This window comes from Pipra filicauda, unplaced genomic scaffold, assembly GCF_003945595.2.
Source record: "Pipra filicauda isolate LSUMZ 115617 unplaced genomic scaffold, ASM394559v2 scaffold627_size207744_pilon, whole genome shotgun sequence".
Taxonomy (NCBI): domain Eukaryota; kingdom Metazoa; phylum Chordata; class Aves; order Passeriformes; family Pipridae; genus Pipra; species Pipra filicauda.
In genome coordinates, this window is record NW_024104784.1 from 60,583 (window position 1) to 79,430 (window position 18,848).

Below are 18,848 nucleotides of genomic sequence, written 5' to 3' on the forward strand. Positions count from 1 at the left end.
GATTTGCTGAACTTCATTACAAGGCAAGCATAATCTGAATAGACAAATTTCTCAGCTAAGGAATTTGTTTGTCATTGGCATAAGCTCAGCTATTGTGCTGACTAAAATAAAGAATTTCGTTGCGTCAGTTTTCTGTGGCAACCTTGAAGTGCTATAAAATCAAATTATCCGTCAACTCATAACACCAAAATTATTTTAATTTATGAACATGCCTTGGGCCTATTACTTTCATAATTCATTTTGTTGGCAAAACTCCTGCCAAGTTCGATGGCATGCAGGAGGTGTATCTGTAACTCCCACATTACAAACTACTTGGGCACCTCTAAGCAACCTTTACAAAGAATTAATACATTTTAAGAAAGAACTAAGTACTAATGAGATATCTTATACTACCTTCATTGTAAATCTAATTTTTTGTTTGTTTGTTTAATTGCTTTTGTGTAGTTAGTTCTCACTACTTAAGTATGTTTGGAACTGGGATCATAATATTCAGAGTCTTTTTAATATCTGTCATATTAACATAAGCCCATTAAATGGTATACTGAGTGGTACTAAATAACTAATGGTTGAATTTCATCACACACTTGAAATTCTACCTGAATATGAGAGAAAATAAATAAAACAAAAGTTTTATTGAATTTTTAGAAGGTTAGAATATTTTTTTAAGAATCATTAAAAAAAAAACCAAAAAAATACATCAAAGATTACCACTCGAATCATTTCAGGATTACAATTACTACTTATTTTGGCTATGCATTAGCTGTTTACTTAAAAGACAAACGAAAGGAAGGCAAGTTCAAATCCTAGTACGCGTTTCATTTGGAACAAAATAATGAATGAGTCCTCAGATAATATCTGGCCAATATGCCCAACTTCAGTACCACTCAAAGCTAATGAAGACAAGGGAAAATGCCCATTAATTACAAAAAGATACAACTAGAGCAGCATGTAATCTGGAGAATACAGATAATATCTTGACACTCCTCCTCAAGAGTGCATCTTAGGTTCAAAGGACAATCGGCCACCTCCAGGGGCCAGAAAGAAGAAAGTTGTTGGGCTTTCAGGTGAGAATTTGGCTGAGACTTCCAGAGTTGTTCCATTTAGGAAGTACTGACAATTCTCCTCTCCCAGAAGCCCTTATCTGTTTAAACCATGAGTCCTCCCTTGACAGTAGCCTCCTCATTCTATCCTTCAAAAGGTAATTGTCTGCTATTTTCTTCAGAATGCTTACAGAAATATCCCTCTGCTGCTTATACAACTGACTAATGACTAAAGTACTTGCCCAGAGCATGGATGACCTATCTTCAATCCCAACCTTTGTATGAGAGGTTGGGAGAAAATATTCCCTATCATCTTGGATGTTGCATCTTATTTAGCATTACAACATGTTCTACACTCATAGGCAAAACTGTTCCTTGGAGAAAGAAAGGCCGAAAGTTAAAAATTCTTGAAAGGGAAAGGTGGGATTAGTTAGGATTGGGAGGGAGAAGAAAGAGAATATATAACCCAGCAGCATAGCAATTTGGCCATTCAGGTGGGATTCTTCTGACATCATTCTACAGTGTTTTTTTCTATCTTTTATATGAAAAAAAATGGTGCAAGAAGGTCTTCGTGGCAAAGATTTGTAAAGAGGACTCTCCTCTATACAAGGATTACAGTAATCAGTGGACTGTTTCACTGTGTTCATTCCCTTTCTTTCACACTATCAATCCTAGACTCCTTTCTGTAGTGCAAAGATTTAATAGAAATAGGAGAATACAGCCTTACCCTGCTGATTTTACAGCTCTACACCTTTGGAAACAATTCACAGTGATAAAAGAATTTGCATTTCAGAGAGTGAAGGGATACCATCCAGAGTATCATAAAAGCTGAGTTTATGTTTCCTCTGATACAAAAGCAAACTGACAGTGCTGTATCCACTATTCTATTAAAGGACAGAAGATCTCCCCTATTTCATGTGAATGCAATCCCACACAAGGTGGGAATTCTAAGAATGCTTACCAAAGCAAGCCCTTTCTGGGGGATGGAGAAAGAAACCTCTAGTACTAGTAGTTAGTTCCAGCAGAGATATCTCACTGTCAAGGGCTGAGAACCCTCTTGTGATCCTCAGAACCTGACCTTTAGGTGTCTCAGAAAAAAAAGATTAGTTGTCCACAGAATTTAGACACTTCCAAGGTGAAGTACTAAGGTCTGTCACAATCAAGCTATCAAGTAAATACTGCCCCTTATTTTTTTAAAAACCAGAATAAACTAATAAGTGTATTTCATTATTGTCTGTCCATATTTATACATATACTTGACATGCATTCACACAACACAGATGTGTTCTGAAAATAACTTACTTGGCATATTTGAATTAACTTAATTAATTACATTAATATGATTAACACCTGAATTTCCAATGTAAACAGTAATACTACTATTTTTAGAATGTATTAGCATCAAACAGAACAATAAGTTTGTTGACAAGACATACAGTATTCTCATAGGATACTGCAGCAGTTCCTGCTCGGATGGTTAAATCTTAAAACACAGTAGTGTAAGAAACTTGGCATAAAACTTAGGACACTCTACATCCCAGCCAACTAACCTAATTAGCATCTTGGTTCCCACAGTTTTTATATTAACCAATGGAAATTAGTCAAATGGTTAATTACATCAAGTTTTCCAAAAAATGTGTGTTCCAATACTAAAGTTAAAAAAATTCCTTCTTCATTAAGTGAAAAATAATTGAAATTGTTTTCAATGTGTTTGCTTTCTTTATGCAATTGGAGAATAAAATAGTGAAATAATAGATTGAGACTTCTTCCTTAAAAAGAAAACATAAAAAAAGACCTGATGACACAACACAAAGGAAATAAACTTTTTCAAAATTAGTTTTTCAATATCAAGTAAAAATTTATGTGAGATATGAGAAATTACTTGCAAATTAGCTCTTGTAAAGGCAATAGAAAACAGTAAGTTTTTTTAAAAAAGTATACACATTAAAGTTATTGAAAATTACAACCCAATTTCTTCTTGAAAAGACAATAAAAATAAAATATTGGATGAGAAACTCTGATAAAATACTATGAAATTTCTTATAAGAAGATGCAAACAATAACTGCATAATTACACTACATATGGGGATAGGCATAGAGAAATTCAGATCCTCACCCACAGCCTTTTTGATCTTTGCTTTTACATGGTCTCTAGCTTAAGTTGAAGAGTAATGCAAGAGCCAGCATCATCTCCCCTGGACTGATATACTCTAGGAGTTCTCAACTGAATGTCTGAGCTCTTCTAAGCCTCTGCCTATAATTAAGGACTTATATCCCAATGTTGAGGAATCATACAAGAAAATATCTCAGTTATGCAGACAAGAAAAGCCTGGAGGCTGTCAATTTAGTCAATCTGGATATCCATCCTTGTTGCTGATATTGCAAAATAAATTGCATTGCAAGCAGCCACACAAATTTTATTGCCTGGTGGGATGGCTAAAACTACTGCCTAAACACCATGGAGGTACACTACTCGATAGAAATTCTGATTACTAGCACCCCTCAAGGGTGACCAGCCTGCATGTCCCATAAGGTATACACAGTCCACAAAGCCACTCAGGCATCCCTGAAGTATGTTTTGAACTGACAGCCCCAGTGGGGTCCATCACACAATCAAATTCTTGTCTCTTCTGATGCAGATGGGACAGTGAAGTTGTCAGAAAGATGCCAGTTGGAGGAGGCTTCTCCTGCCACAGTGATTAACTCAGACCCTTCTGACTACATTTAACAGACCCCCAGGAAAGGCAGCTGCCAGGGTTCTCATTGCTCTTGCACAGGAACACGTTTCTGAAACACTCTCTCCTGTAGATATATATATTTGTATATGTTCCACTGCTGTGGAGTATGTATGGTGCATGCTTCCAGAAATGTACATGAGGTCTGTTTCTGGGATGAGAAAAAGCACAGCAGTGTGCTGCCTGTAGCCCATACACACGGCACGGCAACAGTGAGGGGTAATTCAGATCTGGCTAATTTTTGCTACCTGGTATTTTCCTTGTAGCCAAGGCAGGAGGTTGTTTGCTGGATAGGGAGAATGCAGGTTCAAGACCTGTACCTCAGCTGAGAGATAATAAGTCACTGTGACTTTATCAGGTTTGGAGATGTGCATGTTCCCTTGGGCTTGCACAAGCACAGTTTCACGTCAGGCTCTGCTGCAGGTGACTTTTTCTGAGTAAGACTCCAACATGGTGCCAGCTCCCTGTAGCACCATACTGAAGCTAAGAAATTCACTTCTGAGTGTTCAGTCTCCCAAGCTTTATGTTATTAAAACATAGCATTTTCCTACACAATCTGAATTGAGAAAGAGCACAAATTGTCACAGAATTTCCTTTACTTTATTTTGTGGATGGTTCTACTTATTCTCTCCCCGTTTTTTCCTAGCTATAACGACATTTTGCAGATCCTTTCAAAATCAGCATTTTACTTTTCTTGTCAAGAGGGATGAGGGTGAAGCAGTAAGATAAACGACTGGAATTCTGCCATCCAGGTGGACTGTCAGCATGTTAAAAAACAGATTGAAACTGGGAAAGAACTAAGTGAAAATTTATGCTCTGTTGGCTGCTTCTCATTAAGAAACATTTGCTCATGAATCTTACATTTTCAGTCTGGATTGCTCTGAGTGATAAGAGCATGATATCATAGAATTTGCCGAACTGGGGGGGTCACATCTGAAAAAAACAACTTTAAAAAGAAAAAAGGTTTTAAGTCTTTTTTTTTCATTCCCTGTTTTATTAAAAAAAAAAAAAAATCAATGGCCTTTTCATCAGTTGTATTTCTCGTGGTTTGACAAGACCCAAGTCATGTCTTGGACACTATGCAACGAGTTCCACTGACCGCAAAACCACTTTGCCTCTTATGTGCTTCCTCCAGTGGATTTTGGTCTCTAATTATACATTTTTCAAGAGACTTGTGACTTTCAGAGACCTTGGAATTCTCATCTGAATAGATCACAAATATGTGCTTGCAAGAAAGTGCTACCCACTGGCCTCGTGAAAATCAAGCCTCCGGCTAGTTCTATAGATTTTTATTTATAGAGAGTAAACCCACAAAATAAACTTATTTTGAAAACATAAACCTTGGGGTATTTTGAGCATAAGCCTCCCCACCTGTAAGTGATCTGTCTCTTCTCCGACCTGAAGAGGACCTTTAGATCATGGTCTGGAAGCCAGGGATCCATATCGCTTGCAAAGAACTAACCTGTGCCACAGTTTGCCAGTTAGTAGCATCATCCTCACTTGGATGGATTCCTTGATTCCACCTCCTCTGAACAACATAAATCACAGGCTCAATGGAAATATTGAATTTTGAAGACCACTTCACTTCCAGGTCTCCAGACTGATGTTCTATGAATTTTAACTCTTTCCGGGGTTTCAGTGGAACACCTGTAGTAGGAATGTACAGACAAAAATATATGAGTAATTTACAAGATGCAATTAGGCCATTTGTAGACAGGCTGTATAAAAGAATAATTAAAAAAAAAAGATCATTGGTCGGTGAGAAGGCAAAAGGGGAGAATTATAAGCATGGAATTTCAGAAATGTTCATAGCTAACCTATCTCTGCAAACATTAAAACTTGTTTTTAAAAAATCTTCAAAATTATTTCTTTATTTAATTAAAAAACTAAAGGATCTGAAAGTTGTAAGCTAAAACTGATCTTACAGAGAAGATTTCCCAAATAAGCTTTGATAACCAGGAGAAAGATCCCTCTGATCCCAAGCAGAATCAGCTGTACCTGTTGCTCAGTCTTTCACCTAATTTATCCCTAAACACATCTACTGAAAAAATTTCCACAGCATCACACAGTAATGTGTTTCACTACTTTTCTATCCTTACTACAAGAAAGCTTTCTCACTACCTTGTTTAGTCTCTTCAGCTGCATCTTAAACTTGATACTGGTCCAAGATGTTCATGGATCATAGGGAACAGATTCTTTCTTTTATCTGTAGAGAAGCTTCTTATGTACCGCAAGACTATTATCATGCTTCGGAATGTTTTCTTCTTCAGTCTAATAACCACAGAGCATTCCATCTCCTCTCTGTGTTTCTAGACCTTTGTTCACTCTTGCAGTTCTCTCTGGAGACTCTTCAGTTGGCCAACACCCTTCTCCAGAGTCAAGCCTAAAACTGCATGCAGACTGTGTCTAAGTTCTTAATAGTGTAAACTAGTGAAGCATGATTATTTTACACATTTTACATTAGTCTGATATACTTAAAAATGCTGTTTGTTTCTCCATGGCAGCATGATCTTATTGACTCACATGCAGCTATATTGTATGATGTGTCATTCTCCACTCTCCCCTCTCCACTTCCCTAATGATCTAGGAAAGGTAATTCCAAGACATCTTGGAATAGATATGTTATATCTAATGTATATTGTCAAATTGTTGCGTTTCAGAGACAGAGATGTCTTTCTAAAGTATTACTGTATTTCTCACTACACAGTGACACCAAAGAATTGTTATTTCTGTTGTTTATATTGCTGGTAATATTGCCTTTTTGAAAACACCTGCAGTAGCTTGAAGGAAAAAACAACTGTTCAAGTTCAGCATCTTTTGATTAAATCAACAAATCCATATGTTGTCGGATACATTTCTCTAGACAGACTTTAGGAACACATATATTTGAATGTGCAGCATTTTGTCACTTTAGGATATGTCACAAGATTTCTACATTGACAACCTTCTTTGCAAGTTATTGTACGCACCTAATTTAATTTTGCTGTTTCAATGGGTGCCCACATAAGTCCAGCTATATGTATTGGTTTGATAAATCACTTCCTACTCAGTCTGCCACAGATGACTGAGCACCAAGATTTCCTCAGGTAAACAAACTGGTTTTATATTTTAAGAGGTCTTCTCAAAAAATCCAAGTATACAAGTAGCTACAAGTAAATGAAAAGTGATCTTGTAGATCTTGAAGAAACCTAAAATCAACCTGAAGACAATCCTTTAAATAAATCTAGTAACTACAGCAGTTTAGAACCTGGATATCCTTCAACACCCTGCAGTCTTGGTGTAATATAATGAACCTCACCGAACATGTCAGTTTAGATTTCCATATTTGAAAATCCTTCTTTAATTATTATATACAATAATCCTACAATTTGCATGTTAAGAAAACTTCCATCTGCTTTGCATTAGGGGCAGTTGGATTCACTTGATTGCAAGTATCTCAGCCTCTCCGGTGTTACGTAATTGTGTGCAGATGGAGCGCGGCAGCACAAACAATGAGAGCACAGCACAAGTGCATTTTAAAATACTTTTGTAGAACCAGCACCATCAATTTAATATCCAGATGTGAAGATCCAATTACTCTTCAATGTGCTTTTTATTATGTAAATGGTCAGCTCTTTCTTCACGCTGGAACAAATTAGTCCTCTGAAGTCTGCTGTGCTCAACCAAAGAATTCAAATCACTGATTGCTGTATATGTGCAATAACAGAGTCCAGGAAAAATGTTTCTAAAGGTGTCTTTCAAACAGTACATGCATCTCTGTGTCATGCACAATGGTCCATCACAAATGTCCCGTCTTAAATGCTGATCTCCAAGAATTCAAAGAGTTCCCATGGAAGTCTTTCGGACAGTAAAGGGTATATGGGATCAATACAATTGTAAACACAATTGTTCAACAACTCAGAAATGGACACTTTTAAAATTGTGCACTATGTTTTTAATAGAAAACTATTTTTCTTTAAGCATGAAAAGAGTCATTAAACTGTGGGTGACCATCTGGCACCATCAAGCCCTTTAAATGTCACAGTTTACCTTTTTTACATAGATCTGCAGTTTGTTCTGCTGTATGGATTGCTCCCTTACACATTTCAGAGAAAAATAGTTAGGCAGGTTTAGACAGCATGAAGTAGGTGCATCATCACATCTGAGGGACCACTACTTCTGAAACAGGAAAAAGGTGATAGGTAACTTTTTCAGCTGCCACCAGCTCAGTGTAGAAAAAGATACATGTCCTTGTCCTTAGCTGGGGATGCACACGTGCACATCAGACAAAGTGAACCTGGTCACACATTTTTTATTCCTTTCTCTTCCTTCGTTTTTCTTCTGTATTTTTAAACTGGTTTATTTCTAAGCAGATTTATTGCCCCCCTCTAAAGTACCAAATCTACTTTAGACAATTACTGTTATTTATAATATCATTATGTCCATATAGAAAACAAATTAGGTAGGCAATGGAGAAGGGACACTTCCAGAAGTGTTTCTTCACTAACTGAGATGGTGTAAAAAAGGTGGATGAGGCTGATGAGAAAAAGCAGGAGACAACATCTGACATCTTCAGTAAAACAACATAAATATATGAAGACTCTTCAACCAATTAGTAATACTTCCAACAGAGATGAAAAAGTACAGTGATAATGAACTGGTTATGTTAATACAACAACATTTGAAATACATGTCCTTGGTGGCAGCATACTTACATTAATATTCTTTTAGGATTGGGCTTTAGCACTCAGTACTAGAGGGCAAACTCAGTTTGTTAATCCAGCAAATCAGATGGGAATTTTATATCTGCTGTTGTAACTAATCTCCAGAACTTGATCAACAGTAAAACTATAGGAATTTCTGTAGACTCTTAGATTCAATCTGAGTTCATTTTCAAGCTGTGAGTGCTGTCAAAATGATAAGGATAAGTACTAAACTTATTCACTAGATCTCAGTCGTGCTTGCAGTTTGTTCTTCCTTAGTGACAGGAAGGTCATTTACCCCTGGAGGAAATGAATAGCAAGCCTGCTCCTCGTCTATTTGTCTTTTGTTGCAGAAAGACAGGTTGAAGAGGCTAATTAGCTGAATTCATCAGCTGAGAAGGCAGTAGGGTATTGAGCTTGCCCTTCCTCTGCAAGACATATATGCTCTTACAAGCAAGCACCTCCTGCAGATCAGTGATAAGATGATAGGGAAGGTTAGTTCTGCTCCTACATAATCAGGCTGAACAGTAGTAAACCTTCCAGTGTGCAGTTACAGAATGTATCATATCCTGTCATATTCTGTGCCAGCTCCAGAAGCATGTAAACTTCTTTAATTTGTTTGTTTTGTTTTGTTTTTACTTTTTCCAGCTGTTACATTTACTGGAATGCTTTGTAGTTGTGGCATGGAGCTTGATCATGTAAATCATTACATATAAAACATGAATGCCTGTTTATCACTCTGGTCATTTGTCTCAATAAGACAAAAGAAATAAATAAGTGATCCATTTTAATAACTTTCATTTTGAAAGGTGCTGTATTTTAGGGTGTACTAATTCCTTACAGTTTTAAAGGGCCTGCTCTAAAGTATTTTGGAAACAAGAGAATTCCCATTCTGCACTGGAAATGGGGATCACAGTATTGCCTGCTGTTCGAAATACTTTGAGTACTACCTTCATAAGTTTTATGTTTATTCAACTCTATGACTTCTAGACCAAATTTTCTCTATTTATGTCAGTAAATAAACAGTGCTTCCTGATGACCCACCCCGTACACTCAAAGACAGGATTCAAAAGTCAAAGCACACTATTTCTGACATACTAGAGACACTGAAAAATATTCATTAACATTTCAGTTAGAACAATGATCTTAAAAATAAAATCACCATCTTCTTCATATATTTTATCATGTTTCCATCCACAGATGGAAATAAGCAGATCTAAGCCTGGAGCTTAGTTCAGAGTTCTGCTGATTAGGCTCCAACAGACAGCCCATGATATCTGATTAATAACTGAATAATATTTATTTTTTATCACTGATGTAGGAGAATAGATTTCTAACAAAACATATCAACTGTGTGGAACAAGAATATGCCTTTCACAAATGCCTATTTTTCTGGTTAGGAGCACATTTTTCAAATATTTCCATGTATAAAGCCTTTTTTAATTACAATAAATTAAAATCTGGAATTTGTCCAAGCACATCATTTCTTAGCCTATATATTCTTACTGAAGGATGTCAAAAAAAAGCCTTTTTTTTACAATACTAAAATCAATTTAAAAAAATTTAATAAGATATAAATAATGAGTTAATATACATATGTGATATTATAATCTTTCACTATTTTGTTCTTAGGTCATTAAGAACATCAATGCCAAATATACTGTGCTGATTTGTTCTTTTACCAGATTATTTCACACTTCCTGTGTGGTAGTCCCACCTACTTGGCTTTTAGATAATAAATGTTATTTGTGATTAATGGGACCTGAACCATATATCATTAAATATTTTTCTGCTGCATTATCTCTCATCTGTATCAAATTAAGTGAGATTTCACCTAAATTGGCAAAGTTTTTTCTGCTTAATAACCATGTTTACATTCCACAGATTTCCAGACATGGGCTTCACAAGGAGGGGAAAAAATTAGAAATTTAAGCAGCATTTCTCTCTAGCTTTCCACCCTTTCACTGAGCGGCCATATCTCTACAGGCACCTCTCTTTTTTCTCCCCAACCATACAAACTCTCAGAAAATGAAAGTCCTGGTTTTCTAGGAGACTTTGTTACAGCCTGAAGTTATTAGCCCGGTTTGAGTACATATTAATAATCTCTACCTTTGTACAGATTCTTTGGAACTTGGCACGTATGACCGCATCCATTGGAACAACATTTCTTCACTCCAGAACATTCACTATCAGCTTCACAGCTTTCAACACAGGCAGCTGCAAAACCACTGGCTTTCTCAGGTGCTGGGCAGTCCCCTTGCTTCACAGACAGGATGTACTTAAGGAATTCACAGCTAGTTAGGCATTCATAATTCTTCTTGGGGAAAAGAGGCTAAAAGAAAAACAAAAGAAGTGTATAATGTTTTCAATGGGAATAACAACAACAAAAAAAAGAAATATAAAAACACCAAAGGAAAAATGTTGTAAGTTTTCCAAGATCTCCTAAAGGAATATTCAGATTTTCAGCTCTTGCAAGACTATCCCTGAAGATTTATATACTTAAGCCACTTCTAAAAAAGCATTCCAAGTACAGAATGATGAATTCTCTCAAGTAAGACCACCATATTTAATGAAATAATGTTGTTTATATCTGCCAGCTTTCCCTTGTTTTCCTCACATTGGCTGGGTACGAAGTTGCTCAATGACAGATTAAATACATACCCAAAACAAAGGGGAAGCAACGGTCAGACAGTCTGCTTTTTTTTTTTTTTTTGGACTACCCCACATTCCTCCCTCTGTATTTTGTAACACTTTCACCACAATATCTGATGTAATGCCACTCTAGATAAATAAGGGAAATCTTGTGTCATTATACTGTTTGAACTAAGTTGGCTAAGAGAAGATTTTGCAGCATCTTTTTGCTCTTGCCAGCATATTAGTAATTGTATAACTCTTCGTCGACTGGAACTAAATTTCTGATAAAATGATCAGCAGAAAATACAAATTGAAATAACCCTTAAATATATTGATTAAAGATCAAAGTAGATGCTACTTCTTTGATAAATCTAGTCCTAGATATATTAGAGGTTGCTTCAATGCATAGACATTATATAACGTGTACTACTCAGAGGTTTGCAAGGTCCACTTAAAACTGTATGTAAAATAGCATCTAGAATCCTGGGGAAAATATTGTGTGTGACATGGAGATTACATCTCCTCTTTTTTTAGTTTGGTGCAAAACCAGCTAAAGTGATTCCCTCAAAGTCATTGGTGGAACTGCAGATGGGCAATCCTTGCAGTTGGGGTTGTCTATAGCTGGCCATTCTATCCTAGAATAACCAAAAACCTTCCTCCCTGACAGATCTGATTTAGAGGTTCCTAAGACTACACAGGAGTTATAACCCACTCCCTGTCCAACTATTCACGTAATTTCCGAAACTTCCTTCCATATTCAAATGTTTTACTTTCTTGGTTTTACTGTTCTCATATTTCTGGCAAAAATGAGAAAGATTTGGCTATTATGGGGGCCCAGGTGTTTTACAGTCCATGTGTCAGTTTATTCTCCAAAGTCACTGTGGTCCAAGAATGTGCCACTACATTACCTCTCCAATCTTTTCCTACAGAGCAGTCCAGAATCTTTGAATCTGGCTTTTAAGGTTGCATTTGGGTGTTACAGGCTTAATTAGCCTAAAGGCTGCAAAACCAAGCAGTCCCTACATCTCCTACTGACCCCAGTGATTCTCGGACATGCACTCCTGATGTTCCACCCATCGGAATGCACCTGATCCCATAGCTAGCCAGTTAAAAAGCTAAACCAGCAGAAACTAAATTTATGAGGGGGAAAAAAAAGGAGTCAGATAAACTGTCTACTTCTCTTCTTCACACATAAGGTTCCCTTTAACATTCAGCAGTACACTTATTCGGTAGATAAGAAGTAATATACCAAGCAGGGACCTTGAGAAACAAAGCTAAATTGTTGCTTCCAGATTTTTTACAAAATACAAAAAGATTGAAAACTCTCTCACAGGAAAACATCCTCCTTTAACTCAATCAATGTCTATGGAGTATACAGGACTCTGAGAGAAAGGAAAGTGGTCCCAGGCTTTTGTGTGTGTGAAGCTAATTTCAGATCCTAAAACATCACAAATTTGCAGCTACTTAATTAAAAATGTTATAGCTCCCTGAGGCATAATACGTCCTCAAGGCTTCTCCTCCTCACCCTATTTCACAGCTCATTTTTCAGTTAGCTGCTAAATGTGCTGCTCTTCATTATGGGCCTTTGAAGTTCCAAATTTAGCCTTAACCACAAAACACTAATCAAAGACGGATGCTCACAGTTTTTAACTACAATAGAACAGTGTACTACAAATGTTTTCCTTTTAAACCAATTTTATACATATTTTCATTCATATCTGGAAACATGCAGTCTGAGTGAGAACTGATATAAAAGAACAACATAAATTAGATCCACTAAAACTGCTTTATTACATTACCCTAGAGTTTTGTATATGAGGAATTAGCAAATAATCTGGGTTGAAAAACTCTTACAAGTTTTGGTTTTCGTGAGAAATTTTTACTTTGTCTTCTGATGTAACTACATAGATCATGTATAATCCCTACTTACACATTGTTGTATCTAAATCTTTTTAGTTGAAATTATAGCTTTTCTTAATCATCTTCATTATGCTTAAAATAATTTAAACACAAGACATGCTCTTATACCAGAAAAGGAGTGTCCACAGTAAAAGGAGATGAGTCAAATCAGTGTAACAGTGAGATCAGTACATCAATTAATTTCTATTTTTATAGGAAAAGATTAAAACATTCATAATGATTCACTTTAATAGACTTGAATAAATTTTTACCTTTATATTGATTTAGTTATAACAAAGCAACTTTCTAGTGAGATATTTCCATTCTGAACTAAAAAACATTTAAAAACTGTAACAGCTGACTTCCACCAACTCAACAGAGCCATGTTTCAAATCCAATAAAACCATCTCCATCTTTTTTCTAGTTTAACTGATTCATGTTTGCTTATTCACAGATTATTCTGAAACATGATCCAAAAACAGTTTCTCTGAAGATTTGTTCCTGAATAATTATGTATTTTGATATCAGTCTTCTGAACCTGGAGTCCACAATCCAGTTACTCCTGGAGAACTATCCTTTTAGAAAATCAGATTGACTTTCACATGCAGCAAAGCCATCTGTTCTACCTACCCTGCACAAAGATTTTTTACACAGTGACATTTTATCTTTTAAACAAAAATTGTCTTTCTTATGCATGGTCAGAAAAGATAGAAGGGCAAGTGGTAGAAACAGCTTCTGAGAGATGCTATGTAAGTGTGACTGGACCAAGCCTTAAAAGTATAAGTTGAGATAAATCATTTGGTCAGAAAAAATATAATTTTTTTAAATTCAAAATTAATATGGATACATTGTTATATGTGTATCCTTTCAAATAAAGGTGATTGCTGTAAAAATCCCATGGTTTTTAGCTGGCTCCATGAAGCTAATAATTTAAATTAAAGAGATTGCTAGAACAAAGTGAGAAAGCGTGCCCTTGGGCTGACGTACCTCACAGAAGCTTTGGCAATGGTTTTTCTTCAGGTCCCAGGACTCTTTGCAGGGCTCCAGGCACTAGGAAGAGTCAGGAGGCAGAGAAGTGTCAGGAAGAGAATGAAATAAACAACCACAAATAACCCCATTTCTTTTCCAGTTGTTTGTTTGGCCTACAGGAAGTTAACAATCCACTTCTCCTGGGGAAAAGATTGTGTCATTGAGTCATGGTGTCAGAGTAAGGTCACGACAAGCCATGATTACAATACAAGAAACATATTCAGTATTTCTTACAGTACAAGGCAATCAGCTCACTTGTTTATTATAGCATCCTATTTTCCAACTTATTGAATCGAGGTCTTAGTACCATTTAACACCATGTCACTGGATCACAGAGACAATGTCAAAAGCACTACTCTAAGTAGTGAAAGTACAGAAGTACAGAAAGTTATATCTTCTCCTCAGCAACCAGACTAAGGATTAGACGGGTGCACTGCCTACCCAAGCGAGAAACTATTTCATCAAGCTATGGAGTAAACCCAGCAGAGGTTTAAACACTATTTCTGTATAAACAGACAATGTTCACTGGTCTGTTAGCAAAACCACTCTATTTCAAGTACCATATTACCATTACTTCACCTTCAACCTCTACTGCAATGGTTATACAGAGAGCTGAGATTTAAACTCTGCAAACCAGAGTTAAGCTTCACAGCATAGCATAAAGAAAAATCACACTATTAAGAGCATTTACTGTAGCTGAAACATAAATTCAGATTCGCATCCAGAAAACTTTTCTCTTCCTTTATTAAACATAAGATATTGGAAAATATTGACATTGTTGGTACTTAATAACACCTACTCCTTCTGGTAACAGCAGAAAGATATTATTGTACCAAAAGGAAACGCCTTTGACATGCAATGCAATATTTATATAATTTCTCTTATACATAGTATTAGATTGGATTAGATTTATGCTATTCAAAATCAAGCATGAATATATATAGGTTGAATCTTGGCTGAACACCTGTACATTAATGTACTAAAACCAACATTAAGCATTTTTCTTACTATCAACATAGCCTAAAAATATAATAAAACCATTAGTCACAGAGGTTACGTATTTCTGGGAAGAAAAATACCACTAAAGCATTTTCTTTATATATATTTTGGTATTCCAGACTCAATTTCTAGCTCTTCAAAATTCACAATGTGTTGTATACACAATAATTAGAAGGATACATTATAAAATGTCACTGAAGTCAGCAAGTTTAATTAATTCCAGAGTATTGTTTCTCCTGTGGAATAGTTACCACAAATTTGAGCCCAACTCCACTGTCATGTCATTTTACAACTCTCCTGCTTTGATGGATTTAATCCAAAAATTACTGAGGTATAAATGGTGTAAAGACAAAATAGGAGATATTTTGACCATTCTGGGACTTTGTCAGTGATCCCCAAGGCTGTCAGGATTACCATGTCCTTGCCTTCTCTGAATTACTGTTGAACTGCTGTGCAGCCACGGAGAGTGTATCTAAACCAGCATATCCACAATCTTGAGCTGACAACTAAGACCAAGTTCATGCTGACTGGATCACCTTCCTTGCAGGCTATAGAGCAAAGCAGTTGGTACTCCTGGAAGGAAATACCAAGATACTGTACAATTCAGATGGTTTCTTCAATGCATTTGTACCAGGATGTCTTTATCTTCAATGTAAGTGAGCTTCAGCACTTGATGCCATCTGGCTGTTGCTCTCTTTCAATAATAACACAGAACAGCCCAGGCTACTTTCAGTTGTGCTCCAGCATCTCCTGCCTCAGGGCAAGCAGAGATAATGGGCATCTCAACTCCTACACTTCAAAGGAGAAAATGAACCAGGGCTGAGCAGTATCCTGAATTCCATCCAACTGCTCTCAGAATATGTCAAGAGAAACAGATGATGCAGCTACTCAAGAGACTTCCACAGTCTCTTACAGGCTCTGATTAGGGTACACGCTCTTACCTATACATACACTAAAAAAATCTCTCTACTCCTGCTGTATGAGGAGTCCTGAGTGCCCTGCGCCAGCCTACCACCATGGGCAGCTGCAGGAGTTGACTGCCCAGCTTTAGTGGGGCTGTACCATTCTGCTGGTTAAGAACAACTGCTAGGAGGCAGAAATTTTGCAGTAGAAGAGTCTGGAACTGTCTTACTAAAAAGGTTGTTATTAACCTTGCAATGACAAAGATGAGAACACTTCACAAGCACTGAGGTTTGTGCATTGATCCTCTTAGCTACCGTATTATGAGGTTACCCCAAAGCGGGTAGCTGGAAACACTGGAAAGCTTGGATCTAGGTCTCACCTTTGAATCCTTGATTTAAACTGTAAATCAGCTGAGATATTGAGATACCCCCTACTGTCTGGTGAGCTATATCCTCTGAACAGCAATAATCTCAGGTAGAGAGACACCTTTTTCTCTCCTAAGAATGCTCTCCTGATGTTTCTTACATGAAGATGGAAATGTGTTCCAAATCCAAAGTGTTATATACATGCTAGCTCTGAAGAAGGGCTATCATGTACATAAATTTGTCTTTTTCCAGTCAACTTTCCAATAAACTCTCTGTCCTCACAAACTGTAGCCTGTCTGATTCTGTTAAACTTTTGCATCCCATTTACATGGGCCACTCTGAAATGTATCTTTTATCTGCAAGGGCTGGGTTGCGTTTTTCCTCATCTCTGGCATTGTTTGCTATGAATGTGTATCAAGATGAGACTATTCAAGAACATACATTTTGCAGTGCTCTGCACAGTACAGTAGTAAAACATTTATCCTCCACTATGGATTCCCCCCCTTTTTAGACTATCTATTTGAGGGAAGAACAAAGTTGAATATTGTCTCAAGAAAAAGAAGAATTGGGCCTTACATGAAAAGTTGAAGGTTTTGTGACAGGTATTGTTCCATACATAATAAAAATTAAAATCAAGAAAATGTGAGTCAGAACTAGTGACACTAATATCTGTTTCCTCAAATCCAAGTCTTCATAGAATAATGCATACATCTTGAACTTTACATTTGTAATAATATCAATACAACTGACCCTGTTGACCGGATCAACAGGAGCTATTCTGCTTCTGTTTAGCTTACCTTGACATCTGAAAGTATACAGTATTTCTCACCAGTAAGAACAATTTCAACAGCTTCAACATACGTAAAACACTAATGAGAAAACTAGTCCCGCCCAGCAGGGAAACACATTCAGGTTTTCTGGATTAGTGTAAATGTGTGTGTCTGTTAAAAAGATACTGAAATCCTCTATCCAGGACAAGGAAGACTGTAGGCAGAGCAGCAGCTGGCAGTTGGTTTGGACTCTATTTTGTGTAATAAAAAACAACTTGCAGACATAGCCACCTGCCCTGAGAAGGTAAGCTTAGGCACGACGATGGCAGACCACCAGCAGGCAGCAGAGCAGTGGCACAGGAAGCATCCCAGCAGTCCATTTGGCAGACGCCTGGTGGCTTGGAGCCACCGCTGCCCCCTGCCCTGGCACCACCACACAGGCTTTGTAGTGCTGGGCCAGGACAAGATGTGAAACACAACACTGAACCAGTCATGACAGGCCAGTGGCACTCATCAGAGGGTGAGGGGTGCCAATCACACCAGCCTTGCTAAATCAAATCCTCCTCAAGTGCTTATTTCATCATCTCTAGTGGTTAAATCTGGAAGTTGCAGGCTTTCTTTTTCATCCAGACTGCTGTGAAGTTATTCATACTAAACAATTTCATCAAAAGCCAAAGGGACTGCTAATAGTAAGCACTCTACTACAGGCCTGTTGATGTTTGGACCGCATAGAATTAGGAATAAGAGCAAAGTACTGTTTCATTCAACGAAAAAGGATTGCTATTGCTTTAAAATATTTTGGGTCATGGTTTTTATTTCATCTTTTTTAAAAAATTTGCAGTTAAGGGCCATATTAGAGAAGTCTTTCCTGTTCTAATTTTTAATCTAGAAATAAAGCAGCTAGGAGATTAGCATATGATGCATGCCATTTACATTAGTTAGTGAAGGGATCTTCAAAATAGCTTATTAATATTTTTTCTTAGGAAAGGATGCCTTTGACCTGAATAGGAAAGATTTACACCAACACAGCACTTTTCAAAGTCTAATGAATTGCAAAACTTCACTTAAGTATTGAAATACATACTTATTCAAATACTGTATATTTATTCAAATATTATATTTAAATTAAATAGATGCATATGACATATTTATAACTATTTAAACAGAAAAAAATTATTTACTTCAGAGTAGAAGAGTCTACCTACAGTATTTTTGTCTAAACAGGCTTTTTTCTTCATCAGAGTGGAAACCAAGTCATATGCAAATTGTTGTAAAAACGATGGAATCTAAGAGTTATAGCTGGAACGTAATTACTCTTTTCATTATCATTCATCATTCCTGCTGCTCCCAACGGCAAGGTCAGAAATGAATGGCTTATGTTTACAACATATATTTAAGTGCTCTGCTGTCCTAAGGAACTTAATTAAATGGATCTTAGATGGTTGAAAAAAAAAAAAGGAACAAACATCTTTCCTAATAATCTACCATGTCATGAGGAAGTACCTGAAAAATGCATGTGCTCACTATCAGGCACGAAGCAGAGAACATTCTTAGGGTGAGGAATTTAGCCAAAGTCAAAGAAGAATATTGTGTTCATTAGTTTTAGAGAGAATAATTTTGTGATGTGTATGCTTAAATTACAACTGCACTTAAAGGAACCAGGAGAAAAGCGATTTTGAATTTGTAAATCTCAGCACAGTGGCAGTAAACACAATGCAAAACAGAAACAGGCAGCAAGAGAGAAAGTTATTTTGAGATTTTTTTTTTTAATCTTCATCTGCTGTTTACAAAT

At 36.7% G+C, this 18,848-nt stretch overlaps 1 protein-coding gene across 1 annotated transcript in view; it reads right to left on the reverse strand.

Moving 5' to 3' along the window:
• ANOS1 (anosmin 1) overlaps nt 1-18,848 on the reverse strand; it is a 136,394-nt gene that overhangs the window by 50,154 nt on the left and 67,392 nt on the right. Inside the window, exons 3-5 of the mRNA XM_027750797.2 lie at nt 13,978-14,040; nt 10,567-10,789; nt 5,238-5,422 (exon numbers count right to left, since the gene is read on the reverse strand). Coding sequence (XP_027606598.2) covers nt 5,238-5,422; nt 10,567-10,789; nt 13,978-14,040 — 471 coding nt within the window. The remainder of the gene's footprint in view (nt 1-5,237; nt 5,423-10,566; nt 10,790-13,977; nt 14,041-18,848) is intronic.